The 13,933-nt window shown below is 41.1% G+C and overlaps 1 protein-coding gene across 2 annotated transcripts in view; it reads left to right on the top strand.

Annotated features, from left to right (window-relative positions):
- EDC3 (enhancer of mRNA decapping 3) overlaps positions 1-13,933 on the top strand; it is a 78,267-nt gene that overhangs the window by 53,847 nt on the left and 10,487 nt on the right. For both annotated transcript variants that reach the window (XM_054565213.1, XM_054565223.1), the window contains exon 4: positions 3,582-3,917. In XM_054565213.1, coding sequence (XP_054421188.1) covers positions 3,582-3,917 — 336 coding nt within the window. The remainder of the gene's footprint in view (positions 1-3,581; positions 3,918-13,933) is intronic.

Below are 13,933 nucleotides of genomic sequence, written 5' to 3'. Positions count from 1 at the left end.
CTGTACCCCTGTCTGAGATTTTAGAATTGAAGCTATAAGCTCTGTTTTTCTGTCTGTATGTCTGTAATTCAAAAAGGTCTTCACTTCATTTAAAGATCTTTAAAAAGTATTAAATAAACATGAACTATTTTTACAGTAATATTTTATTCAAATATTTCAAAATGTTTTCTTATTAAACATTATTTAGTTAGAGTGATTAACTGTGAATCATTAATTTTTAAAATCTTTATAAACCACTAAGGAATATAATAACCACTAGTTCTTTCAGAAAAAAATAATATAAGGCATTGGTTAAGTAAGTGTTGGAAAATTGAAAAAGCAAAAAGAGTCATTGAGGAAGGGGAAACAAAGTCAGGGGGCTGTGGTTATCAGAACTTCCAGGTTCCAGTACGTCTGAGGGGGTGCAGTGAAGCAGGTTGTGTCTACACTGGGCTTGTCAGAAAGAAAAGCTGGAGACTGCAACCAGCTGCCAGGCAGTGCTGGTGCAAAGAGCAAGCAAAGGAGGACAAAGTCTCTTCTTCCTTCCTTCTTCCTTCTTCCTTCTTCCTTCTTTCTCCCAGTCTCTTCAGTTACTTACTGCTGGTGGTGGAACCTAACAGGAAGCCAGCTAAGGGAGGAAAAATGTAGTTTGTAGAGTTCCAGTGATGCATCACAGAGGATGAGTGTGGAGTTCAAAGACAGTAGTTTAATAAGTGACACACTTAACACTCTGAATGAAGCAGATATTCAAAGAACTGGTCACAGGTTCAGCTAATTAAAATTTTTATTTTAATGGCAATCATAGCTAGAAAGGATACCTTGAGAGGTATAATGCAGAGCAGGGCGAGCAAACTTTCTTTAAGGGTCAGATTTTAAATATTTGAGGTTCTGCAGGCCATAAGGTCTGTCTCCATTACTTAGCTTTGCCTCTGTAGCCCAAAAGCAGCCTTTGACAATATGTGAACAAATAAACCATAAAAGTTTATTAATAGAAACAGGCAGTGGGTTGGATTTGGCCCCAGGGCCGTAGTATGTAGACTCCTGATGTAGTGCATTTACACTTAGGGCAGAGTTCATCAGTGATAGGTCAAATGGATTCATGTTTGGAATAACCTTGATACTTTTTAATTTGGGAGTTCATCTCTATAAATCTGACTAGAGTAATTTTCAATCCTCATGCTGGCTAAAGAAGGCCTATAAAAGCACTCCGGATAGTGTTAGCTCTGCCATACTTTTGTTTACTTGGGATTGCATTATTAATATTCCCTTTAATACATATTTTCTTTATGGGAATGTTTTTAAGCCACTTACTCATTTTTGTATGCTTTAGTTAAAAATTTGTGTAGTTTTACAATGTGGATGTACTTAATGCCACTGAATTGTACACTTAAAAAATGATCAAAATGGTAAATTTTATAGTACATGTATTTTACCAGACACACTAAAATGATGTAACTCTACTTGTATATGTTCACTTCTTGTTATAGAGCATCACTCTTTGCTCAGATATCTCAAGTACTGGAAATAGTTAGCTGACATGAAACCTCATTAGAGTGCCAGTCACCACCCATACATTAAATTCATAAAGCTTGATTTCTTACTAATTTTAGTTAAAAGAAAATGTAAATAGAATATGTAGTATCATCTCCTACTCCCAATGGATCATCCTGTGCACTCCTGAGTATGGCCATACCCACTGGCGAGAGACCACTGGGCTAGAGACCTGTTTTAGAGTAGTTTCATATAGTACTCAGGCAGTACATTAATAATTTTGCAAACTCTACTTCTCTCTAGTTCTTCCCCTGCCAACATATATTACTAATTGTGTCATCCTGACGTTGTATTTCCATGCCTACGCTCCCATTCCTAATCCAGTTTTGATTTTTTATCCATATTTCTGTGGCACTTTATATAAGCTCCCATTATTAACTCTCATCACATTGTATTTTAGTTTTTTTTCTTATATATCTCTCCTCCTCCCTTTTGGAATAGCTTGTCTTGATTATATACTATATTCCTAGCACCTAGCTGTGGCACACAGCATTCTCACACTGAATGCTTTTATTAAATTACTGGAATTAGAACTCAACCCAGACACTGACAAACTTCTCAGTGGTTCATAATTAATCTGAGCCATTCATGATGGCCCAGCCAGCTCTTCTTCCTCTTCATGATTTTGGTCAACCTTAGTTTTTTTCAGAGGCCTAAATCTTCTGCCAGCCACAGCCCGTTTTCATACCAATTCTTGGAATTAGGAAAACTAGGATAAAAGTTAAATTTGCATAGTGCACATCCTTCAGAATAATTATTGTAATTAATCTTGCTGGTGATGATTAATTCATTAAATATTGACTGAGTGCTAGGTGCCAGAAACTCTGCTGGGAATACCACAGTGAACATTTTCTGTACAAGGAAACAGAGGTTGGATGACACATATAAGATGATATGTCAAGTTACTGACAGAACTGCAACTAGATCCTAGGACCTTTGGGTAGAAGGGAGTTGCTGCCACGAGAAGAGTTAGAGAAGGACGGTTGGGATGATGTATGTGAGGGGGTTTGCTTGTGATCATGCTAACCTCCATTTGAGTATTTTCAGTAATTGAGGAACTCAGTCTCTCAAAGGAAGAACCTTACATTTATTTAGACTATGTTGGAGGTTCCATTTGGCATACCAGTCACCTGGTCCACCTTTTCAGGTGGTCAGATGGGGATCAGAGGACAAACTCAATTCAGGATCCTTTGGGAATGGATGGTTTGGAGAACTCTGTGGCGTCTTCTGCCTTGGCTACTAGGGGAATAGTTGACTGATGTGTGGCAGCTACATAGAGTCTCAGAGACAAAGGGTGGCTGGCTGTCCTGTTGCTGATATGTATTTGGTGTGGCCTCTACAGGATCAGGTCAGTATGGCCCTTGTTGTTACTTGATGGTTCAGAAATTGCTTACCCAGAAATGATAAAATTCTGAGAAAAGAGATCACATTAACCAGAAGGTCTAAGGACAGGTTTATAAGTCAAAATACCAATTTATAATGGGAGGTATATATCTGGCTCAGAATCTGTAATCAGTCTAAATCAGGGATTCCCTCCCACTGGGCTCTAGTCTGGTACTAAGTAAAAATCAGAAGGTTGCTTGCTTGGTAGGCATAGAATTAAGAGCCAGTTGAATAGCATCTTCCTTTGAGCTTCAGGTTATGAGAATTGGCCTTTTACATTGGAGTATTTCTCTCTTAAACAACTACCAGACATTCAGAATGAAACTACCCAAACCTGCCGAAAGAGACTACTGTATTTTTGCCCTTTCACTTTTTTGATATTCATTTGTCAAAAAAGCCTCTTTCATTACCGGTTTCCTTATGAAGGGCAGAACTGATTAAGATTTTCAAGAGTACTGTTTATTTCATATTCACTGTTATTTGGGTAATATGTGAAATCTGTTATTCCATGAAATTTATGGTAGTTTGTGCTACTTAATATGATTGAGGAATAGCTTACCATGTTCACTTTCATTCCTGTAGCACTCCCCATAAAGGATGAATGCATTTTCTACTTTCACCGAGCACTTTCTGTGGGCACACTGACTGTAGTCCCTATTTTTCTCTAGGGTCATCTAGTAGCAGGCACCCAAATCAGGCAACTCCAAAGAAAAGTGGTTTAAAGAATGGCCAAATGAAGAATAAAGATGACGAGTGCTTCGGGGATGATATTGAAGAGATCCCAGACACAGATTTTGATTTTGAAGGGAACCTTGCCCTGTTTGACAAGGCAGCTGTGTTTGAGGAGATTGATACCTATGAGAGGAAAAGTGGTACCCGTTCCCGGGGCATCCCAAATGAAAGGCCTGCTCGGTACCGCCATGACGAGAACATCCTGGAGTCAGAGCCCATTGTCTACAGACGGATCACAGTGCCCCACAATGGGAGCAAGGAGTTCTGCACAGGTGAGTTGCACCAGGCCTCACATCCCCCTGGCTGCCCTTCCGTTCCTGTTACTATTGAAACAGAATGACCCAGGTTCGGAGTCAGAATCTTGTAGTGGGAACTAACTAAAATGGCTTGGGGGTCATAGCCAATATAGTATGCCGTAATTACCTACCATTGTGGGGGAGCTGACTTCTCTGCATGTCCATTTATATCCTGCATCTGGCAGCAGATCTGGTCTGCGGTTCATTTAGTATGTTATGATTAATAACTAAATAACATAGAGGCCAACTGTTTAGGTTCACGTGATCAAATCTCTTTTCACTTTGGCTGCCTGTTACTGCCTGTACATTTTAGCAGAAGATCAACTCTGTTTTACTGATTGTTTGCTGGGATTAAAGAGCAGTTGGAGATGGGTGATTGAAACCATTAGCTAAAATTAGGATTTCAATAAATTACATTTGTTTACTACATTGTTTTCATCTCCTGCTAGTCCTGGTCATGGAGGGCTGGCTAGTTGTAATTCTCATGTAACCAAACAATGCCTTTGTAGTTATGTAAGTCACTGTATATGATAGTTTAGTCCAGTGATTTCAACTTTTTTCATCTCATTGCACACATAAGCTAATTACAAAAATTCTGTAGCATACCAAAAAATATGTTTTTTGCTGATTGACAAAAAAATAGTTACAGTTGTGATTCACTCACTCCAAACACCTGTTATTGTGTTGGCTGTTCCCATTTTTTTATTTGACAATGTAAGGGTAAAGAGATCAGTGCCCCTGACTAAACACCTGTTTGTTGCTGCATATAATGTGCACTTCTTGCCCAAACTTTTTAGGGAAAAACATGGGTGTGCATTATACATGGTTAGTACCTGAAATACCTTGTGTCTGTTCTTGTGTTTTGTAATTATTTGTTACATAAAATTTCCTGTACCATAATATGTTAAAAAATAAATGCTAAAATTCCTTTACATACCAAAAAAACCAAGTATCTAAATATAAATAAATAATTGAATTTAAAATTTTAAATGAAAGATTATTTTTCCCCCTGAAAGTTTGGGCCAAAAACATGAGTGTGCATTATACATGGCAAAATACAGTAGTCAGGTATTGCATGTTTTAAAAATTCTTGCAGCTTACCGATTGAAAATTGTTGGTCTAGTCTATTAACCACAGTGATTTTTAAGGTCCTTTTTTTTGCGGGGGCGGGCATTAGAATTTTCAAACATACAGCATGTAAGCTGTATAAAAGCAGCTATGGGAGGCAGATAAAAGCAGCTATGGGAGAGGTGATCTGCTCCATCCCTGTCCCTTCCTCCCAAACCACGGTCTTAACTGGGCTTCTTGGAATACAGTTTTAAAACCATTGTTATTGAATGACCTGAAGCTAAAAGGGGAATCATAATCATTTTAATAAGGTAGAGAAGAAACAGTGTAATGTTGATTTTGGTTTGAAGTTTTGAATATAAATATAACATTTTTTCTTTGCTAATCTTTTTTTCAATTTTATGGAGAAACATTGATTTGTTTTACGTTTATTTATGCATTCATTGGTTGATTCTTGTATGTGACCTGAATGGGGATCAAACTCACAGTCTTGGCGTATTGGGACAATACTCTAAACAACTGAACTACAAGGCCAGGGCTAAGATACAAATTTTGAATGCTGGTAATGGTTATAGGGAGAATTATGGAGACAGCTTAATTACACCTGGAGGAAAATCGGATTAGTCCTGACTTTTTGTAGACAGCATTAGAGCTCTGTTTTATTTGGTTTTGCTGAGTATAGAAGCTTGACTGTGCTTTCCATGTGAAAAGAAAAAGCAGACTCACAAGTTAAGAAAGACTCCTAAATTGTTTCCATCTTCCGCTAGCAGACTCTGGCAGGCTTACCTCTTTACTAAGGTAGTTTTCTTATGTGACACTGGGTGTATCTTGCTGAACCCCTTTGATTTTCACCACCTGTGTAAAAGCAAACAGAGTAGGTCAGAGTCAGGCTCAATTTAAGTGGCCAGGTTTTAAACTTTTCAAAGGCAGCCATCATCTAGCCGGTCTGGTAGTGCTTCAGACCCTACCATTCATCTACCTCTGACTGCTCCTCTTTTATTGCCTCAACTGGTAGCTCTCTGGCTAAGGTGGTTGGTCACATAGTATGTGATTTCCCTGGAATTTCTGAGCTGGGGATATAATAGCTCGCCTTGGAGTGAAGTGGCTTAACAAGGAGAGAATAACTGAGAATCAGGAAAGTCACAGATCTGAAAGACCTCAAGAAAACATTTGCTGAAGGAGGCAGAGGAGGAGGTGAGGATTTCCTCCTACTACATACACACTCCACCTCCCAACTTGATCTTCACACACTTCATTAATTTAATGACAGGAGTAAAAATCACCTCCTCTCATATCAAAGTGTTTTTCCATAACTGCCACTAACAGACATACTTGTAACCACATATGCTGGTCCTTGGTTAAGAATGCAGGTGTGGCAGCTTGTGTTGTGTGACCAGTTGCACTTCACTGGTACATGGCTTTGAGGGGCCAGAGGCCCTGCAACCTCATGCCATCCCTTGTTTCTCTTTGTTCTCATCAGTGCTGAGGAGTGGGAATGAGGCCCTTTTGCCAAGCAGGTTCTATGCTGGAAATGGAGCCAGCAAGCAGTTACCTTGCTGAGCAGCTTCTCTTACAGGTGATTTGTATCTTGGTCTAGCTCCAAAGCGTAAGCCTCAAAGCAGATTTTACTGAGTGTTATTTATATAGTGCATAGCGGGGGACACTTTTCCAATTGGATCTACTCCAGATGTTAGGATCAGAGTAAGGCAAACTATCTAGAATATGTGAGGAAACAACCTAGGTTCATAAAATGTTAATGTTAGGTTACTTGATTACCTCACATAATTTTCTCATTTTACAGATGAGAGCATTGAGGCCCAGAGAGTTAAAGACTCTTAAAAACTTTATCCCATTTCTTTTCCTCTTCTGAATGTGGTTATTAAGTTAAAGAGAAAAAAGAATATAGTATGAGAAGGGCAGTTTAATGGCAAAATAGACAGCAGTCTTTTTTCTTTAGTATTTCTTCAGAAATGGGCCAATTTACATCAGCAGTTCTGGAAAGTGGCTTGGATAGCTCCTCAGTCTAGTCTTGTGGTATTCATGTCCTAGAACCTCAAATACTGTTTTTTGTTGTTTTGGGTTTTTTTTTAACTAATCCCCAGAGAGGCAAAAGAAGAGCAAGATGTTTACCACCCATTTGGTGATTGCTGGGGTTTTAGGATTCTGAGAGCTTGCTACTGGTGTTCTATACGCTAACTGCATACTAGAAGTGTCAGCAGTTTCTAAAGCCATTGCTGTCTAATTGCTCATACCCCTCCTCTTGGCAGTACTCTTCGCCAACTGTGGGGGTGGGGGAAATGGCATAAAAGGTCTGTTGATTAGGAAAACACATTCAGGAAGCAAGTCAATTTAGGTCTTTTTTTAACCTAAGTCTTTTGTCTCTGGAAAGCCCTAAGATAGATTGTGTCAGTCAAGACATTGTGCTTGTTATTGTAAGTCACTAGAAGACAGTCCTTGTGTTCAAGTTTTTAAAATGTACTAGGAAATGGCAGTACACTATATGTGCTTTGAGTCCAGTGGGAGTGCAGTAGGTATTCCGAAACAGGAGGGGTCTCAAAGGCTGGGCTGGTCAGGGCAGGCTTCACAGGGCATAGGACAGAACCCTTGAAGCACAGGCAGGATCTCATAGGCAGATAGAAAGAGGAGGACATTTGTGGGTAGCCTGTGGTAAATCAGCCATTGGCTGGTTTAGCCTATGCAGAAAGTTGGTGTTGAGGGTAGCTGGAATTTAAAATAGCTTTGGACAAGAGCAGAGAGCCTTGTGTGCCAACGCTGTCTTTGTCCTATGGCGATGGGGAACAATGGAAGGATTCTGAAAAAGGCATGATCCAAAATCTCTTTTAGGAACACTTTGAGTCTAGGAAGACTGGTCTCATGATAGAACTCAGGGTAGATGAGAGAAGAGACCGGAATAGGCTCAAGACCCTTTAGGCTTATGACATAACTAATGTACCAGGGCTTTGGGCCTCTGAATAGAAAGCAAGATGAAGATGTGAGAGAAGTGACAAAGGGGAATTTGATAGGATTTGATGGTTGAAAACAAGTGGAAAGGGATTGATGGATCAAGAAGGTTGAAAGGCATTAAACCTGTGAGGCAGGAAGAATGGCAGTGAGAATCTAGTTCCAGTTAGGTTACGTGGATTTATAATGGGCAAAGTCCACTGTTCTTATGTAGTGTTTTGTGGCTGAGCCTAGAGAAAATAGATATTAGAGTTGCCACATGGAGGAACAGAGAGGTGAGGAAGTTGTTAACTATTTAAGGTTTCAATAGGGAGGCTTCTGTAGGGTCACAATTGAGTTCCATAGCTCAAAGGGGGCTGCTGAGCCTGTTTCCTTATCTGTAAAATGGGTAATACCTGTCAAATGAGATCAGGTGGAAAAGCAACTAGTGCAATGCTCTGTTTATAATTGTTATTTATCAGTGTGTGACTTTAAATGTCAATTGCAAAGGCTGTCTCAGTAGGGTAATTTCAAAGCAAAGCATCAACAGTTAAAAATTTTCAGTTATGTGCCAGGCACCATTCTATACACTCTGGGTAAGTCATTGTGCAGCATCTCAGGGACCTTAGAGTATAGGATAACCAAATGTTTAAGCGAAAAAGTAATAGAAGTGTGTGCAGGGGTTAGAGGTCGCAGAAAGCAGGGAGAGGGGGGCAGGAGGGGTAGAGGCTGGTTCAGGAGAAGCAACGTCATCATAATATTGAATGTTTATTTATGGTTCCTCACTCTTTGCACATGCTCATTCACCTCAGCTGATTTTCATGGCATCTCTGTGTTCCAGTAAATCTTTCATTAGGAATGACGAAGTGTTTTGAATTCTTCATTCTCTGGGTTCTAGTAAATTCCTCTCAGGTATATCTATTCAAGAACCTTTTCTTCTGTGTAGAATTTTTATTTAACTTCTACCAGTTGTTTCCCACCGTGTAGCCTTCTTCTGTCTTCAAGGACGTGGAAGGCCAGATGGGAGGCAGTAGGGTGTAATTGATGCAAGCACTGAATTTCCACAGTTATCCCACCTCCTTTGCCTGACGGATGTGCCTCTGCCTCCACCCTTAGTGGAGCAGTAAGTGAATGAAAATGACCTGAAGTAGAGTTACTGGGTACTGTCTTCCAAAAGGATCAAAGTTTGAGCGAGGCACTCTGGTCTGAACCCCCATTGCGTCTAGCACCGTTTACCCATGCCCATTTCTTGTGGTAAAAGCAGTTCAGCTTTATACTCCTAAGGAGAGCAATTGATGAAGCCGCAGTTTATTTTTTCTGATGCTTTGTGGCATACCTTTTCACTCTTCCCACCATAGCTAGTAAGATCTTTGAGCTTCAGGGGAGATGTATCCTGCTTTCATGACAGGTTCGGCTTTCACCATTCCAGGCTGGCGTTTGGTCCTCCATCACTTGCCTTCCATTTCTGCCTCTGAGCCCTGGCTGCCTCCTCTGCATTTTGTCACCAATAATCCCTCAAGAAATGTAATGCCTTCAAGATCAGCAGTGTTTTAATCTCCTGAAGAATAATCAGGAAATCTGTTTTAGGTTTGTATATGTGTTCAGAAGGAATTCAGGAAAAAAATAAACGGAGTTTAGAAGTGGCCATTGAAGAACTTTACCTTGAGGATACTGAGACCTCCTTTAGTGGCTGTTGTGCTCCTGATGAGGATCCTTCTCATTCAAAAAATCAAGTGTCTGCTGCACTGAAACTGGTCATGATCTCATTGCCCTCCCAAAGCATTGACCCAGCCCATATGGTTCCTGCCTTGATGTCCCCATGACCCCAATTCCCCATCCTGTGTTTACAGGTTAGGCCATGTGCTACAGGGATATCATTCCCAGGGAGGCACCTCTTCTACATTGCTTACCTTAAGAGAGCCACAGGGAGTTATCAAGAGGTAAATTCTAAGAGGGGGATTAGAACACTTGCACTAACACGCTTGTGTTCCTGCATTAGGTGCTACCACAGCTTTTCATTGAGCAGGAGCTCACGAGCCTATTTTCTGAAATTGTATCTCTTGCAGGCAGACTTCCTTGACAGTGATTTGGTGGATTTGGGGAACCTTAGATTCTAGCAGATCCTCCATTGCCACAAGTGGAGAGAATGGTCAGTACCTTGAACATGGAATCCTTCACAGTTACTGGGCCTGGATAATCACGTGCACACTTGTCTTAGGCATGAAGGTCTGGCTGTAAGTCACGGCAATCTGTCGAGGCTTTAGAGGAGTACTATTAAGATAAATGTCTTGGCTAGACTCTTCTCCCTGTGCCGAACAGTTGTGCTTCCTACAGTCTTTCACTGGAAAAGATCTCATTGCAGTTTGTTGCCAGAGTATTAATTAAAGAGTTTAAGCTCAAACTAAGGCTGGAGAATCTGGAGTCTAGCATGTATGGCCTGACACGTGAGTCTTTTGATAAAGCTGCCAGTTGGTTATTCTAGAGTCAGAGATGTTCTTGATAAATATTTGCTAATATGTGATCTTTTACCATTTCAGAGCCAAAGGTACCTAACCAGAGTAAGAAAGGAGTTTGATTTCAGAGTACCCACCATCTTCCTTAAATTCAACACATCACAGTTAAGCGATTCATTCATACCCTTGACTCTTTGCCGTTCCTATTTCTTTATGTGGAATCACCATTTTTTAAGTGTCCAGCATGAAACTTTGTGGCCATCATTGCCTCTTCCTCCTTGTAAAAGTTTATGATTAACAAGAGCCCTGTAGGCCTCCCCCTTCCTCCCCCCGCCAGTTTAACAGCCAGTGTGGCAATTCCTTTGGTAGCAGCCCTGGCAAGGACTTATCCTTTATCCTCAGTATTCATTCTGGCTCCAGATTGTCTTCTTCCTTCACAATCACCCTTGAAATTGTTACGAGCTTTTAGTGTCTTGTGCTGCCCACAGATTCTTGTGTCTCTTGAAATCAATTCTGTAAGATCGTTCTGCCCTCATTTTCTGTGTCACCTTCGTCCTGCATAAAACAACTTGGCTTTTAAAACCTTCTGATGTCAGTCTCTGGGCTCCTGGCAGCCTCTGGAACTTTAGTTCAAGGCTCTTCCCCACCTGATCTGGAGTGTGCCCTCTCTTTTATCATTGTAACTACAATCCTGCCTGTCTTTCCAAGTACAGTTTAGATTGAGAATTTGACACCTGCCTGCAGCTCCTAGTTTGAAATGCATACTTTGTACTTTTGCTCAGGATAACACCATTTAGTTTGTGTATTCTCTGATACTTGCACATATATGTATTTTTTGTTTCCAGCTAAACTATCAGACTGTGGGAACAGGATCTTTTTTCCCCTATTCTTTTTATTTACTCTGTCTCTTGCCATTCTCCACCCCACCACCAGCTTGTTATATTATTGCTCTGTAAACATTTCTTGATCATATTTGGAGGCACTTAATTCTTTCTCTTTTTTTCACCCCAACTTCTTTTTCTTTTCTTTAAGATTTTATTTATTTTTGCAGAGAAGGGATGGGAAGGAGAAATAGGGAGAGAAACATAAACGTGTGGTTGCCTCTCGTGCGCCCCTTACTGGGGACCTAGCCCACAATCCAGGCATGTGCCCTGACCAGGAATTGAACTGGCGATCCTTTGATTCACAGGCTGACACTCAGTCCACTGAGCCACACCAGCCAGAGCTCTCCCCAACTTCCTATATTGAAAAAAATTTCAAACACTTGCTAGACTAGCCCTGACTGGTGTAACTCTGTGGGTAGGGCATCATCCCACAGACTGAAAAGTTGCTAGTTCAATTCCCAGTCAGAGTACATGCCTGAGTTGCGGGCCAGGTGTCCTCAGTGGGGGTATGAGAGAGGCAACTGAATGATGTTTCTCTCCCACATCAATGTTTTTCTCCTTCTTCCTCTCCCTTACCCTCTATCTAAAAAACAAAATCTTTTTAAAATAAAGTTGCTAGACTAATATAGTGAACAACCATACATCCTTCATATAGATTTGCCAGATAACATTTTGCCACATTGACTTTACATAAATAAAGTAACTGCACACACACACATACACTCACTCTCTCTCTCTCTCTCTCTGTCTCTCTCTGTCTCTCTCTCTCTCTCTCTCTCTCTCACCCGAACTATATGTGGTTTTGTTGCACTCTATATTTCTTCACCCCTAAACACTTCCATGTGCATTCAATAGGGTATTACACTGTTCAACCACATCACAAGATTACTCTAAGGAGATTTAAAATTAATACAAAAGTATTATTTAATATGTACTCTATAGTCAGTTGTGTCTTTCATTGCTGTGTTTTTAATCAACCATGGCACATGACATTTAGTTGTCATATCTCTTTCCTTTCCTACAACTTTTGTTGCCTTTTGTGATATTGACATTTGTAAAGAGTGTAGGGAAGTTGATTTAAGGAATGCCTTTTATTTTTGATTTACTGCTTGTTTTCTTCTGACATGATTCGTGTTATAAACACTTTCTCCAGGGTTTTAGTTGGGCTCTGTCTCTCATGGCTACCATGTCTCTCATGTAGAGTACACATTGTCAGTTTGTCCCATCACTGAGGGCTAAGTTTGATCACTTGGTAAGGTGTCCATCAGATTTCTTTGTAAATATACTTTTTCCTTTGTAATTAATAGGTAATCTTGTTGGGAACTCCTTTACCTCTCAAGTCCATAGCTTGTTTCAGTGGAGCTGTATCCTGAAGAAAATAGGTCCAGCATCGACAGGAAGGTTGGCCTAGTTGTAAATAAGAATGGAAGAGGTGGGGAAGGAGTCAAACCCTTCTAACCCACGCCTGCCTTTGGTTACAGCTGCAGAATGGAATGCCCTGAGGCTGTTGTACAGGGTCCCTTCCCATTCATTCACTCGTTCACCACATTTATGTGGCCACTCCTGTAGATACTCTACTAGCACTGAGGGCACCGTGGAGAAGCGAACACAGCCCTGGAACAGGATGGGCACAGTCACTGCCCCCATAGAGCTTACTTCCTGACGAAGTAGAGAGTCCATAAAGAAAACTATGTATAAGCTGTATTAAGTACAGCGAAGAGAATAAGCAGTGTGCTGAGACCATGGCATATGTAAGCTGAAGCCTGAAGAATAAGGAACCAGCCCTGTGTTTGAGGGATTGGAAGGGAGAAGAGAGTGCCTGGAGAGGGACATGCTTCCAGAGGCCAAAAAGAACTTGGAGTATTTAGGAACCAGAAAGCAACTGAGGTGCCTGGAGCGTGGTGGGGGTTGGGTCCAAGGTAAAGGGATGCAGTCTGCAAGGGCCAGATAGTGGGAGGCCTGTTGAACCCTATAAAAAGTACTGGGAGTATTAGACTTTTTGTAAGGAATCCTCCTTTCAGAGACAACTTGACACCAAATTGCATTTACAGGTATCTTTAATGTAAATGTGCAGGGGCTGTACATCTGAGGGCCTCAACTTATCAGTGGTTTTATGCTCCAGAAAAAGACCCAGTATGAGATCATCACCCAAATGTGTGACCACCATGGAATGAAATCAGAATTCATAGCCCTGGATAAGTCCCAGCCCCATTAATGAGCCATGCTCCTCATTGATAATACATGGGACACACACAGCCTTTTCGACTAAAAGGCCATGTCACTGTGAGGACTGAGCACAGATATGAGATGAAACGTTGTCGTGGGAGCCTCGCTTTGTCGTGGGAGGTTTGAAGAACAGGAAGGGATGTCCATTCAGCGGCTACTGGGGAGGGCTTGGACGTAGTGCTGGATGGTGTCTGAGGGCGGCAGTATGATGGAGGGTGTTTTGTTCATGAGGGAAGGAAAGGCCTGATGTAGTAGGTATTGGGAGAGCAATGCAGAGGGGACAGATGTGCCAAAGGGGCTATTTGGTTCCAAGGCCCTCACCTCACGCTGTGGAATAAGTTGTGCCATCTGGAAGGGTCTTCTGCCGTGGTCTGTACTGAGCGAACTTAAGCCATTTTCCTTGATACCCTAAGGTCAGTCG

Source organism: Pteronotus mesoamericanus, unplaced genomic scaffold (genome assembly GCF_021234165.1).
Source record: "Pteronotus mesoamericanus isolate MK-2021 breed Mesoamerican mustached bat unplaced genomic scaffold, CSHL_Meso_final contig_100, whole genome shotgun sequence".
NCBI classification, from domain to species: Eukaryota; Metazoa; Chordata; class Mammalia; order Chiroptera; family Mormoopidae; genus Pteronotus; species Pteronotus mesoamericanus.
This window is presented reverse-complemented; position numbering and strand designations above follow the sequence as displayed.